This window comes from Mycetomoellerius zeteki, unplaced genomic scaffold (assembly GCF_001594055.1).
Source record: "Mycetomoellerius zeteki isolate Tzet28-1 unplaced genomic scaffold, Tzet1.0 scaffold124, whole genome shotgun sequence".
Taxonomy (NCBI): domain Eukaryota; kingdom Metazoa; phylum Arthropoda; class Insecta; order Hymenoptera; family Formicidae; genus Mycetomoellerius; species Mycetomoellerius zeteki.
In genome coordinates, this window is record NW_017256169.1 from 121,698 (window position 1) to 137,369 (window position 15,672).

Sequence of the window (15,672 nt, forward strand, 5' to 3'; positions counted from 1 at the left end):
TCTATTGTAGATCCGGGGTAATGAATGTAAGACGCGCGAGAGCTCCGCGTGAAATGGATGATCGACGTGATTGCCGCATGACCGGCCGACGTTACCGCGACGACCCTTGAACCTGGGCGATCGTCAGTCATGTTCGGCTCGTGCAGAACACGTAGTTGAATTGCCCCGCCACGGGACAGTGCAACTTATTTCGCGTGAATCTCCCAGCCAGTCAGTATAGTGCGCGCGATCCGGTGCGAAACGTCGTTGTCGTCTTCAGTACCCTTTCGGCCGCGTATATCTTCAACGCGGTGGCCTGTTTGCTTCGAATTTACATGCCTCTCGTAAGGGAAGAGGAAATATCAAGAAGTGGAGAACGTAACTGGGTATGCTACGCCGTCTTCTGGACTCCCTGTACGGTACTTTCCTTGCCAATTCATATCATATAGTCCACGTGCATTTCTGGCGAAAGGATCGGAGCGTAAGTTGAGTGTACGAGAAAAGTGACACTTCCAGGAAGCGGAAGAAGCGTGAATTGGAATAGTGAAACATAAACGTGGCGTTTACCTTTTAACATTTTGATTGCCATAATCACATATTTGGATGATGCGTAAAAAAATTCACGTGAGTCCCACCATTCATTTAGGAGCGATGGTTTTATTTATCTGATTAAGAACGATTTTACTACGCTGGCAAAAGAAACTGGTTTGCATAAATTGAAAATATGATAGATGCCAAAGGCTGTGTTCAGATTCGCACCATCCGAGTACCACCCAGTAGACATCACTTCGTTCTTATTGTTTACCGTATGTTAAATATGGATGACATGACATGCTCTGGGGAGCATCCGGGTGGAAATCCGAACACGCCCCATTATGTTTGTTCGAAAATAAACGAATTATGTTTCTAGAAATTATCAGATGATTAATTCCTTCTTGTTAAGTATATGAAAATTTCTTGATAATAATACTAAATTTATTTAATTGAGTCAGAATAACTTTTTAATGAAGAAACGTCTAGTAAATATAATTAGAAGTTGTATATATATAAAAATATTAATCAAATTCTTATAGTTAACTATTATTAGCTACAACATATCAAATCCAATCATGATAACCAAAAATTCTATTTAGTTACTAAAATGTATTCTATCATATACGCTAATATAATCAAAATATTTTTCTTAGTGCAAGTGTAATATTTAAGACATTAAAGAGTCAATACAAATTATAGGCATTTAAAAAGCAATAAAATAAAATACATTGGATTTATTGAACTCAATACCAGAATCAACTTAGCAGTCAAAGTTAAAACGCTGCTCCAATTTAAGGACACAAAGCTTTGCATAAAACATAACGCATAACGCATAAGAGAATCAACCAATCTGAATCCTTCTTTTCCTTCCACTTCACGGAAAAGAAGAACTTCGATTGGTTGATTTTCTTATGCACTATACGTTATGCGCAAAAGTCTATGTCGCGATCCTAAGTCTCCTGGAAGTTTCGTTTACATTTCTGTCACTTTCCCTGTACACTCGATTTACGCTCTTTTCTTACTTCCGCTAGTGACTGTGTCTACGCACTTGTGTGTCTTTCCCTTGAAACAATCACGGGATTCATAGACCATCACGTGTGATACCACACGATGCATACTCTTTCTTCTCTTCTTTCCTCTTCCTACTTTTCACAAAAGGGATTCTCTTGCAATGTCCACTTGTCAAACAGTTCTATATTGCCGTGCGATCCTCTTAATAGTCGCGGGGTCTACAATAGAAGTCGTAGGGTCTTAGGATAGAAAATTAACCAATCACAGTCGAATATGAGAAGAATAATTGACTATGATTAGTCAGTTTTCTACGATTTAAGATCCTACGACCACTACGATTTCTATTGTAGATCCCGTGTAAGATCCTCTAAAGGTTCGTCTACATAGAAGTCGTAGACAGTCGCAGGATTTCAAATCGTAAGAAATTGACCAATTCTAGTCGAGTATTCTCCTTATATTTGATTGTGATTGGTTGGTTTCCTACGACTTAAGACTTCCGCGACCGTCTACGACTTCTATGTGTGTATATATATATATATATAGACGACCCTTTAATAGTAAATTCTTTCGGGTGAGTAGCAAACTTTTCAAAGCGTCCTTAACATTGGTCTTTCTAAGGGAGATTGTCACGTGCTCCAAACGCATCGTATAATTTTCTTCAAAATTATCGATTTCACCTCGGGTATACATCCGCGAATGTGTTTTTAAAGGTAACATCGAACGCGTGCTGTTATCCCCTTCCGGTTCGGCGGAATCCAGTAAGGAGACTGTGGAGACTGTCCACTGTATCAATCCGTTGGAGTCCGCTCGCGCGAGAGAGATGTCGGAGTCGTCGGTGAGCTTTGTTGTCGGGGAGCCCGAACATGGCGAACAAGAGCTCAATCACAATCGCGATACTGATCCTAACGAGGTGCAGGAGATCGAAGATAGCTTCCCGAGCGATGGGAGCGATAACGGCAATTTGCAGATGCAGATCAATGCCGCGGCAGGATTGGTCGAGCGGCGTAAGCGCCTCAGGTGATTTTTGTATTTTTTTTTTTACCCCATTACATTATGTGTGATCAAACTAATTCCAAAATGTGATCTTGTTACGAACTCTCAGTATTCGAAAAATCAATGATATGTGATAATAAGCAAAAGTAAATCCAATTCAGATGTCCCCCGATTGCCTTAAACGAAGAGAACTTTCGGTTATCTCGCTCGAATCTCATATAATGATGTTTTCGACCCGAACAGGTTTGCACCGATTTGGATAACGTTCTTCTATTGGTTGATGTTACATGTTCTACCAATAGGAGAGCGTACGTCATTAATCCAACCTCGTATATTGGTACAAATCCGCTCGGGCCGAATACGCTATGAGTTTCATCAGAGCGCGACAGAATTTACCATTCACACAAATCTCCATGAAAATGAAGAATAAGACGGCTGAAAATTCATGAATTTGTTTGTGCGTGTGTCAACGTAAATTATTAATGTCACAATTGATTCAAAATGTAAACTTTTAACTTGTATCAAATTAAATTGTGTGTGTGTATGTGTATGTGTGTGTGTGTGTGCGTCAACATAAATTATTAATATCACAATTGCACGCTAAAGATAGTAACTATTTTTCTATCCGTCAACCTGCTGGCGTCTCCTCTTAAATCTGTATATCCTTTTAAACCCATATTTTTTAGAACGTAATTCCGTAACCTTTCTCACCTCTGTGGCGGGACAATGAACGTTTGCATATTCAAACAGTTCGCCTCGTGATGCAATTATATATGATCGTTTCCTTCTGTGAAAATCGAGGCGAAAGTAGAGGGTATTTTAAGTGCTGTGTCGTCACGGACTTCTTAAGACCGTTATCAGGAATATTTACGTTTTAGATAAATCATAAGGTTAGGTCCACAATCTTGCTTTAAGAAGCCTTAAGTAGTAAGTCGAAAGAGATTAAGTGACAATAATTTCTGTCTTTAAACTGTTTTTGCGCAGTCTTTACACTCAAAAAAGTGATCTTGGAGTTATAGCGAAAATTATTTAACTACGAAAAATAGCTAAAATAGATAAATTTCTAGCAAGTACTGTGATATTAGATATGTATTGCACCTAATCATATAGATGACAGAGATAGAATTTAGATTTGTGCTATAAATTCTATGCGTATGATACAAAAAAACAGCTATAATTCTAGCTGGAGCAGCAAAATATTTTTTTGCGTGTAGACTTTAATCGTTAGACTTAAGCGAATTGAGCAAAACCCAATTCTTACGACCTAAAAACATAAATTCTGTGGCCGATATATTGTCATTTACAATTTAAAGCTTACGGCTTATGACCTCTTAAAGCAAGGTTGTGGACCTAGCTTAAAGCATTCATGCGCGATGTATAGATTGGTTTCTCCGTGCATTTTAAATGCCGCGAATGTGTGATTCGACCTTACACGGTTATCGTCAGATACTTTTGAAGAACCGATAATGAAAAGACTAGTTTTCTTTTTCTTTTTTTTCTACACACACGAGCGCGCGCGCACGTTCTTCGCACGCGACCGCTTATAAAGTATAAGATAAAAAGACGTTATCGCAACAACTTTCCACATGGCCGTACGATTTCCTTTGAAAATTAAAATATTGAATGAAAAGTCGTCGTCTTCGTTCGTAACAACTTTGTTTGATGCATTGGACGAAAAACGTACCGTTACATAATATGTTGTCGCTGCATTTCAATTTTAGAATGTGTCGCAATTTCCGCGAATTCGGAATCTTTATGTATTTATATTTAAGCGTAAATATTTGAACGTTAACGTGTAACATTTAAGTGTAAAATTTACCGCGATTTGCCCGCATAAAGGAAAAATAACGAGGTGAATTTGTGAAAAGAATAAATAGGTTTCTATATTCTTTTAACGTGTAATTGATGACGATTGCTTTTTGTTTGGTATATGAATAAGCTTGATAAGCAAATTTTAAAATGCCGTACTCTGATTGTATGATCGATATAATGATATCAATACACACATCGTATAAATATAATTTTATAATCTTTCTTATGCCGGTACTATAGCATTGTTAGTCGTAATTATTATTGTTTTTATAAAATTATCAAAGTAAGGTTGCAAACACACACACACCCATCCTATTTCAAAATGATTGATGCTTTTTTACCTGGTGTTTCGATACTTTTATAAATGTAATATTATAGTTCTAAAAGAGAATTAAATTTCATTTAAAAAAATGTATTATGTAATCAAATATAAATGTATATAATAATATCATTTTCCTATTTTAAAAGCGACATAACTTAAAAAATAAAATTTTCTAGAAAAGGAGACAAACTATTTTTCAAGTTGATAGAAAATTATTAACTAATTAAATAATATCAACAAAAAGAATGTATTATTAACATTATCACATTTTTGAAATTTTCGTTTTACAACTCTTAAAAAACTTTTTTTTAACTGTGATGACTTTTTTTAAAACCTTTTTAAGTTGCGCTGATTTTTTATAAAGTTAAATTTGTTTTTAATGAAGTAAGATGATGTTTTACTTAATTCATCATTTATAGTAATAACTCGAAAATAATGTTTTTTTAGTTGTGTAATTTTTTAAGTAAAGGATATATACAATATGTGTGTATCTTTTCTTTTTCTTGTATAATCTGTTTTTGTGTAGGAAAAATAATAAAAAAAGGAATTGAAAAATAATTAGAGAGATAATTTTTGCATTTTTGTAAAATAAAAGATAAAGTTTAAGAAAATGAGAAATAAATTACCATATATACATAAATAGAACATTAATGTAAATTGCTGATTAAAATCGTGTACATCATGCCTACTAATACCTAAATATTAGGCAGTGCTATTGAATTTTTTATGTAATGCCTAATACTAATGTCCTAATAATGCTCATTAATACCCTAGTAGTCTCCTAATGTCTTAACAATGCCCATTAATATCCTAGAATTAATTCACTAATACCCAGTAATGCTCTAATAATGCTCTACAGTACCTAATAATGCATAATAATGCTTCATACCGCTTATTATAATACACAATATTATAACTAGTATACTAGAATTATATATAGTATATTTACACATTTTTCACGGAGTTATGCTTACTTGAAGTTGTGCATAATTTTGCAATAGCGAGATATTAATTTTTAAAAATTGTCGAATAAAAGCGAATAAAATCGACGTATAAGACAACTTTAAGATTTCTTTCAGAGTTTTTTATGAAATATACAGATGTTTCTTAACGAATTCTTAAAGGTATTTTAAAGTTGTTTTATGCGTCGATTTTAAATATTTTATTCATTAGGTAACTAAAAAAAAAATTGCGAAAATTGCAAAATGGTAGAGAATTTTTCGACTCAGTTTAGTCCGCCCTATCTACATACGAGCGCTTTGTCAAAACTTACCGAACACCCTGTATATTGCAATAAATTGCCAACTATATATATTTGTTGATTGAACTATACATATAGTTATTATTATTAACATTATGGCAGTAATAATCATAATTATGGTAACATGTAATTATAATTACAATATTACAAATGTATGACAAAATTATTTTCAAATCTGTATCTATATATACATATATACAAGATGTTTCATTTTAAGTGATATGATCAATTATCTCGCGAATCGATGATTTTATTGAAAAATTTTTCGAACCAAAGTTATATGGCTTGAAGGGGGACACATGATAGAAATGTGGACTTGACCTTGTGTGACCTTGTCAAAATCAGGTCAAGGTCATTAATGTTTTTTTAAATGGAAACCCCTATTTTTTATTACATTTTTTTGTAGCTTGTCTCAAGAGCTTTCCAAAGCTCTTCAAGCCATGCAACTTTCGAAAAATTTTTCAATAAAATCATCGATTTGCGAGATAATCGACCATATCACTTAAAATGAAATACCCTGTATAGCTAAATTTTAGGCTTGCTCAGCAAAACCATTATTTCTGTGTACTAGTTTTCTTCTGCATGTACTGATCGCGTGACGGAAAGCTCTCGCTTTTTATGACAATATGCAAATGTGATAATGCCAAACTTGATTTACAGAATTATTTATGCATCTCGAGATCGTGGATCTAGCCTCTATATCTTCAAATTTTTCGTACTGCTTAAATGAGAAAAATTTCTAGCTAGTCCGTGAATGATGTTTGGTGCTATTCAATTTTTATCCTGGTTTTCGTAATCGCGTGCATATTTATTCGTTTCTGCCATTCGGGATTTAAGTAATTAGACCAATTTATGCAGGAAATCGTATGATGAGATAGATAAAGAGATTTATCTTGATATAAGAAAATGCAGAGAAAGATACAAATTGGAGGAACTCTCTCAGGAAATCCGTTGATATCTCTAAAAAATAACGAGGAGAGCATCAGTCTCGAAGAGAAGAATACAAATGAAATGCGAAACATCCATCGATTTCAAGATTAAAAAATTTTATTTTGCGAATATGTGATATATTTATATATTTATATATATCACTATTATATATCACAGTTGTTAAGCATTCTTAACTATTGTGAAAAATTTATTTTGAAAAATATCAGCTGGATAGCGTTTCAAGGTTGAAAATTTAAATTTAGATTGAAAATTGGCGTGTATAGATTGTAGAATTTGATGAGTTGATGATGGGAGTTTTACTCGTAACGAACGGAAATATATTATCGGTCGACATTATAAGCGGAACGTAATTTGCAGAACTTAATATGTATCATCAAGTATGATAATAAATACTCATGAACGTATATATTGTTCAACAGGCCCAGCATGTCACAGGGTACGGTGATGATCCAGGCGCAGAGTCGGTTTCATGAGAAGGACTTTACCGTAGCGACTCCTGAAGAGTTTGTCCATCGCTTCGGAGGTACCAAAGTTATCAACAAGGTAAGCATTTGTTTCATCCGATGTTTCAGCTCAAAGTGAAAAAACTATCAAGATTTGCTACAGATCTTTATGTTATGAATTATTGTCTTAGGTGCTGATTGCCAATAATGGTATCGCAGCAGTTAAATGTATGCGATCGATTCGACGCTGGTCGTACGAGATGTTCAAAAACGAGAGAGCTGTGCGTTTCGTGGTGATGGTCACTCCGGAAGATTTGAAGGCGAACGCGGAGTACATCAAAATGGCAGATCAGTACGTGCCTGTACCGGGTGGGACCAACAACAATAATTACGCTAACGTGGAACTTATCGTTGATATCGCAATACGTACTCAAGTTCATGCAGTTTGGGCTGGATGGGGTCACGCTTCAGAAAATCCTAAACTTCCGGAACTACTTCACAAAAATAACATCTGCTTTATTGGTATAAATAATATTAAATAACATTAAAAAAATCGGATTAAAACAAATTAAAGAAATTAAAGAAAATCAAAGATACGCATAATTTGCGTTTCTCCTATTATTTTATCGATATTATTGATAAGAATAAAGAATTAATTATCGCGCGTAACAACTTTTCACAAAATTTTAATATTTACGCATTTTCGTGCCGATGCGATTTTATATTCTTATATTTCTACATTCTTTGACAGGACCGTCCGAAAAAGCTATGTGGGCTTTGGGTGATAAGATTGCATCTAGCATAGTCGCTCAAACCGCGGATGTACCAACGCTTCCCTGGTCAGGATCGGAATTGACAGCGCAATACAGCGGGAAAAAAATCAAGATATCATCGGAACTTTTCAAAAAAGGATGCGTTGCCACGGTGGAAGAGTGTCTAGCAGCGGCTAACAAGATCGGCTTTCCGGTTATGGTGAAGGCGAGCGAAGGTGGTGGTGGTAAAGGAATAAGAAAAGTCGAAAACGCCGAAGAATTGCCCGCTTTATTTAGGTAAAATCCCAAAGTTCTGTTTAAAAGAAAAAGGACTTTTACTACATATATAGCACTGTGTAATACATTTTTATCACAAGGATTTCTAACGTTTAGGCAAGTGCAGATCGAAATACCCGGCTCACCAATATTTATTATGAAATTAGCCAAATGCGCTCGTCACTTGGAAGTGCAATTACTGGCCGACAATTATGGTAACGCGATATCATTGTTCGGGCGCGACTGTTCTATCCAGAGAAGACATCAAAAAATCATCGAGGAAGCACCTGCCGTGATTGCCAAGCCAGAGGTTTTCGAAGAAATGGAAAAAGTAAATATTACAATAATTATATCCTCGACACTGTGTTATTGATTGCGCTATTAATGGTTTACTATCGAACAATAGGCCGCTGTAAGATTAGCAAAAATGGTGGGATACGTTAGTGCGGGGACCGTCGAGTATCTATATGACACAGCGGGCAGGTATTATTTCTTGGAGTTAAATCCTCGTCTTCAAGTAGAGCATCCTTGTACCGAGATGGTATCGGATGTGAATCTGCCGGCCGCCCAACTACAAATAGCAATGGGCTTACCATTGCACCACATCAAAGATATACGTCTTTTATATGGTGAGAGTCCTTGGGGCGATAATCCGATTGATTTCGACCAGCCTCGTCATAAACCTCAACCGTGGGGTCACGTTATCGCAGCTAGAATCACCAGCGAAAATCCTGACGAAGGTAAGATAGCTTTCTACCGCAAAAGATTTAATTTTTTTTCTAAAAATCATATAACTTATTTGAATTTTAGGTTTCAAGCCGAGTTCTGGCACGGTGCAAGAGTTGAATTTCCGATCATCCAAAAACGTTTGGGGGTATTTCTCAGTTGGAGCTTCAGGAGGACTTCACGAATTCGCGGATTCTCAATTTGGCCATTGTTTTTCGTGGGGTGAGGACCGTAATCAAGCTAGAGAGAATTTAGTCGTGGCTCTAAAAGAATTGAGCATCAGAGGCGATTTTAGAACAACGGTTGAGTATCTTATCACATTGCTGGAGACCGAATCCTTTCTACAGAATAATATAGATACTGCATGGCTCGATTTGCTGATCGCCGAACGTGTCCGAAGCGACAAACCAGATATTATATTGGCTGTTACATGCGGAGCACTTCATATTGCCGATAGAACGATCACAGCGGCTTTTACTGGCTTTCAAACTGCCTTGGAGAAAGGCCAAATACAGGCCAGCAATGATTTAGATAACGTTATTGATGTAAGTTCCTGTCTTATTAATGTTATTTGAATAATACTACGCATGTGCTTTTTCAAATTACTTTGGGATTGATTTTATGGTATATGTTACAGACTATTTTTGTTTTCTTCTACTACATTACGTATTGCAGGTAGAACTTATTAACGACGGGTACAAATATAAAGTACAGGCTGCCAAATCTGGTCCCAATACTTACTTCCTCGTGATGAACGGCTCCTACAAAGAAATTGAAATCCATCGCATGTCGGACGGAGGATTGCTGCTTTCACTGGATGGTGCCAGTTTTACGACTTATATGCGTGAAGAGATGGATCGTTATAGGATCGTAATTGGAAATCAGACATGTATTTTTGAGAAAGATAATGATCCGTCCTTATTGAGATCACCGTCGGCCGGCAAGTTAATTAATTTCTTGGTCGAGGACGGGGGTCACGTTGGCTCTGGTCAGGCATACGCCGAAATTGAAGTAATGAAGATGGTCATGACTGTTACCGCCAGCGAAGCGGGAAGTGTTTTTTATGTAAAGAGACCTGGCGCTATATTAGAAGCCGGTACATTTATCGCGCATCTCGAGTTGGATGATCCGTCACTGGTGACGAAAGCGCAAGAATACACAGGACAATTTCCTGCGGCGGTAGCATCAGCTGTACCGGAAAAACTGAATCATCTTCACACCAAGTATCGAAATGCTTTGGAAAATACTTTGGCTGGCTACTGCCTACCCGATCCGTACCATTTGCCACGTTTACGTGAACTAATTGAAAAGTTCATGTTCTCGTTACGCGATCCTAACTTGCCATTGTTGGAATTGCAGGAGGTGATCGCGACGATATCTGGCAGAATCCCTGTCTCGGTGGAGAAAAAGATTCGCAAATTAATGTCTTTGTACGAGCGAAACATCACGTCGATCTTAGCTCAATTTCCCAGTCAACAAATCGCCGCTGTAATTGATGGACACGCGGCGACCTTGTCCAAAAGAGCCGAGCGAGACGTGTTCTTCCTGACTACTCAAGCTATCGTGCAATTGGTACAAAGATACCGGAACGGTATACGCGGTCGAATGAAGACCGCCGTGCATGAACTTCTCCGACAATATTACACGGTCGAAAGCCAATTCCAACAAGGTCATTATGATAAGTGTGTCTCCGCACTGATAGAAAAGTACAAGGATGACGTAACCACTGTGACTGGTATGATCTTCAGTCACAATCAAGTGACGAAGAAGAACGTCCTAGTTACTATGTTGATCGATCATCTGTGGGCAAACGAACCCGGTCTCACGGACGAGCTATCGAGCACGTTGACGGAATTAACCAGTCTGAATCGTACGGAGCACAGCCGCGTTGCATTGAGGGCTAGGCAGGTGTTAATCGCTGCCCATCAACCTGCATATGAGCTCAGACATAATCAGATGGAATCTATATTTCTTTCCGCGGTGGATATGTATGGGCACGACTTCCATCCAGAAAATCTGCAGAAACTCATTCTCTCGGAAACGTCCATCTTCGACATACTTCACGACTTTTTCTATCATTCCAATCGCGCGGTGTGCAACGCAGCCTTAGAAGTCTACGTACGACGAGCTTATATCAGTTATGAACTGACGTGTTTGCAACATTTGGAGCTGTCTGGCGAGATCCCATTGGTGTATTTCCAATTTGTTTTACCCAGCAATCATCCTAATCGTCAGAATCAATCTCTGGTGGACCACAGAGCTGGCGCGATGGCGGCCTTTCAGGATCTCAATCACTTTAGCCAGTATGTAGACGAGATTTTGGACCTACTGGAGGATCTATCGAGTCCGACGCCGATAGTGTCTGCGAAACTGTTGGAGGCAGTGGAAGCCGCTGGTAGCGAATCGAGGCACAGTACATCGATCAACGTTTCTTTGAGTGCGGCTGAGACGACAACCACGACGACAGCGGCAACTACTAACGACAAATTCGCAGAGCCAATTTACATATTGAGCATCGCAGTCAAGGAGAATGGCACCGAGGATGACGCCACTATGGCCAGAATGTTTGGAGATTGGTGCGCGAACAACAAAGATGAGTTGATATCCCGTGGCATCCGAAGAGTTACGTTCGCCGCGCTCAAGAAGAGGCAGTTCCCCAAATTCTTCACCTTCCGTCAGCGAGAAGGCTTCGTCGAGGACAGAATCTACCGGCATCTCGAGCCCGGTTGCGCCTTCCAATTGGAATTGAATCGTATGCGAACGTACGATCTCGAGGCACTTCCAACATCCAATCAGAAGATGCATCTGTATCTCGGGCAAGCCAAGGTCGCAAAGGGTCAGCAAGTTACGGATTATCGTTTTTTCATTCGCTCGATTATACGACATTCCGACCTTATCACGAAGGAGGCTAGCTTCGATTATCTTCATAACGAAGGCGAGCGTGTTTTGCTCGAGGCCATGGACGAGCTGGAAGTTGCGTTCTCGCATCCTCTCGCTAAACGGACCGAGTGCAATCACATTTTCTTGAACTTTGTACCCACAGTCATCATGGATCCTAGCAGAATAGAGGAGAGTGTGACAAGCATGGTGCTACGATACGGGCCAAGATTATGGAAGCTGCACGTCCGACAGGCAGAGATAAAGATGACTATACGACCCGCACCAGGAAAACCGACCTCTAATGTACGTCTCTGTATTGCCAATGATAGTGGATACAGCATTGACTTGCACTTGTACACGGAAGCTACCGACTCCAAGACGGGTATCATTCGCTTTGAATCTTATCCGCCTATTGGAGCAAACGGAACCAATTGGAGGCCGGGTCCTATGCACGGACTACCGATCTCCACGCCATATCTGACCAAAGATTATCTCCAAGCGAAGAGATTTCAGGCGCAAAGCGCCGGCACGACTTACGTATACGATTTGCCGGATATGTTCCGGCAACAGCTCGAGAAACTATGGCAGAAATACATTGAGGAGACACCACCGAGCGAAGGTCAAAATCCGATTACGATTCCTAGTCCAGTGATGGATATCGTGGAATTAGTATTGGAAGGGGAACAATTGGTCGAGCAGAAGCGCCTGCCGGGCGAGAACGACGTTGGCATGGTCGCGTGGCAGTTGACTCTGTATACTCCGGAATATCCATTCGGCAGGGACATTATACTTATTGCCAACGATTTAACGTATATGATAGGCTCATTCGGGACGCGCGAGGATCTTGTGTTTTGTAGAGCTTCCGAGAAAGCGAGACAACTTGGGTGTCCACGTATATACTTTTCCGCCAATTCTGGAGCACGTCTTGGTCTAGCCGAGGAGGTGAAGGCTCTTTTCAGGATCGCGTGGGAAGACGAGAACGAACCGGAGAAGGGTTTCAAGTACATATATCTCACGCCGGATGATTATGCGCGCTTGGCGCCCCTTAACTCGGTGAAGGCATCGTTGATCGAGGACCCTGCGGGAGAATCACGTTACAAAATCACAGACATCATCGGCAAGGATGACAATCTAGGGGTGGAGAATTTACAGTATGCCGGTCTAATCGCGGGAGAAACATCAAGAGCATACAACGAAACGATCACAATCTCTATAGTGTCATGCCGTGCGATTGGTATCGGCGCCTATCTGGTCCGCCTCGGTCAAAGAATAATTCAGATTGAGAATTCGCATATTATTTTAACTGGTTATAGAGCATTAAATACCGTGCTGGGTCGCGAGGTTTACGCTAGCAACAATCAACTGGGCGGTACACAGATTATGCACAACAATGGGGTATCTCACGCGACCGACGATCGGGACTTGGACGGAGTGGCGACTGTCCTGAAGTGGCTAAGTTACTTTCCTAAAAATAAAGGTGCCTCGTTACCGATACTGTCACCCATCACGGATCCAATCGATCGAGAGATCGGTTACGTGCCTACAAAAGCAGCTTATGATCCGAGATGGATGCTGGAAGGCAGAAATTGTACCGAGTCGAATGTCTGGGAAAGTGGCTTCTTCGATCGAGGCTCGTGGCATGTGAGTTCTTCCTATTTTCGATCTTACAACCCTAATGAAAATTTTTCTTATTAAAATTCTTTGTATAATTTTTAGAATTTTTATATAAATTTCAAAATTTTTTAGAACTTTTATATATAATTTTTTAGAAAACTCTTAATTTTTTTTTATTAGGAAACTCGGCAGTATTGTTAACTTGCTTTTGTTTTTATAAAACAGGAAATAATGAGACCATGGGCGCAAACAGTAGTAACGGGACGAGCTAGGCTCGGTGGCATACCATGTGGCGTTATCGCTGTCGAAACGAGGACTGTCGAGCTGCATTTGCCAGCTGACCCTGCCAATTTAGATTCGGAAGCTAAAACTATATCTCAAGCAGGACAAGTTTGGTTTCCGGATAGCGCGTACAAAACTGCTCAAGCTATTCAAGATTTCGGAAAAGAGGAGTTGCCGCTATTTATCTTCGCTAATTGGAGAGGCTTCTCTGGCGGTATGAAAGGTGAGCTTATCTTCGATTATCGATCATTGCTCGACCATTGTCCCAATTTCACTAATTGCTTTAATTCATTATATCTTGCTTACAGATATGTATGAGCAGATCGTCAAGTTCGGCGCGTATATCGTGGACGGACTGCGGCAATATTGCAAGCCGGTATTTGTTTACATCCCACCGAACGCGGAACTTAGGGGTGGCGCTTGGGCGGTCGTTGATCCTATGATAAATCCTCGTTTTATGGAGATGTTTGCCGATAATAACAGTAGAGGTGGCATCTTGGAACCCGACGGTATGGTAGAAATTAAATTTCGTACCAAGGACATCGTGAAGACTATGCATAGAGTTGATCTCGTTATAATAAAATTAAAAGTACGTAAGGGCGATTCTTCATCTTTTTATATCAAAAACTCTTGATATTACATTTATGTAACGTTCATGTAACTGTGCGTGTTTCTAGGAAAAATTAACAACAGTAAACACGGCGGAGGAACGCGCCGAGATCGAAGCGCAAATTCGCAAGCGCGAACAGATTTTGGAGTCAATTTACCGTCAAGTCGCCGTTCATTTTGCTGATTTGCACGATACGCCGGAGAGAATGTTCGAGAAAAATACAATTCAGGAAATAATACCGTGGAAAAAAGCGCGTCAGCTATTCTATTGGCGATTACGACGGCGACTTTTCGAAGAGGAAATTAAGAATGAAATTCTATCAACGCAGCCTAATTTCGATGTTAGACAAGTAGAAGCGATGCTTCGACGCTGGTTCATCGAAGACAAGGGAGCAACGGAGTCGTATTTGTGGGATCAAGACGAAGCCGCAGCCTGTTGGTTGGAAGCGCAATGTAAAACGGACGACAGTGTGGTATCGCGTAATATAACGTGTGTGAAGAGAGACGCGGTAGTAACGCGTATCAAGGAAGCTCTGGAAATCTGTCCGGAAATAAGATTGAACGCAGTGCTGGAAATTGCGCACAGATTGCAACCAGCCGAACGAGCAGAGTTGCAAAGAACTTTATCGCAATTAGAGACAACGGGGCAAGAACATCATAAGGACTCAAGCGTTTCATCCTGAGTGCATTTCGCATATACGTGTACCTGTTCCATGTTATGTATTCATTCCAACTTATTAACATTTAAACGCACATCAATAGTACAATTCATCTTCAAAGACATATATAATTAGGTATTCATATTAATGTAAATCTCTTCTGATATTAAGGAGTAATAATAACTGAGTAGATATTTGGAATAAATAGTGTTTCGTAAGACCTAAATTTTTTAAATTTTGATTGGAATATGAACACAACCATCACCTCTTTTTAACATTAAACGTCGAGGTATTTCGATGGTTTAAATTACAATTTTATTTAAATTAAATTTTATTTAAAAATTAATGGTGTAAGAAATTCAAAGTACACTAGAAGAGGTAGTGTCTGATTAACTTGTTAAATAATTTTTTTCATAATCTCTTTAATGCAAAGCGCTTCATATATTCGAAGATATTTAAGAAAAAATAGAAAAACGCATCAATGTCATTTTGATTACTTATAGATTATGGGTGCTTTCCATTTGATGACACAAGTCGACATAAGTGTCGTTCTATCTTTGTCGCTCTC

The 15,672-nt window shown here is 39.0% G+C and overlaps 1 protein-coding gene across 1 annotated transcript; it reads left to right on the plus strand.

The window, feature by feature from the left end:
• Nucleotides 1-222: 222 nt before the first annotated feature.
• Nucleotides 223-15,317, plus strand: ACC (acetyl-CoA carboxylase). Its single transcript, XM_018461582.1, is given in 13 exon segments — nucleotides 223-357; nucleotides 360-398; nucleotides 2,235-2,541; nucleotides 7,283-7,406; nucleotides 7,498-7,828; nucleotides 8,058-8,355; nucleotides 8,452-8,665; nucleotides 8,741-9,074; nucleotides 9,145-9,605; nucleotides 9,736-13,581; nucleotides 13,780-14,059; nucleotides 14,145-14,425; nucleotides 14,514-15,317. Coding segments are annotated over 13 exon segments (7,173 nt in total). The 5' UTR covers nucleotides 223-314; the 3' UTR covers nucleotides 15,129-15,317.
• The last annotated feature ends 355 nt before the right edge of the window (nucleotides 15,318-15,672 follow it).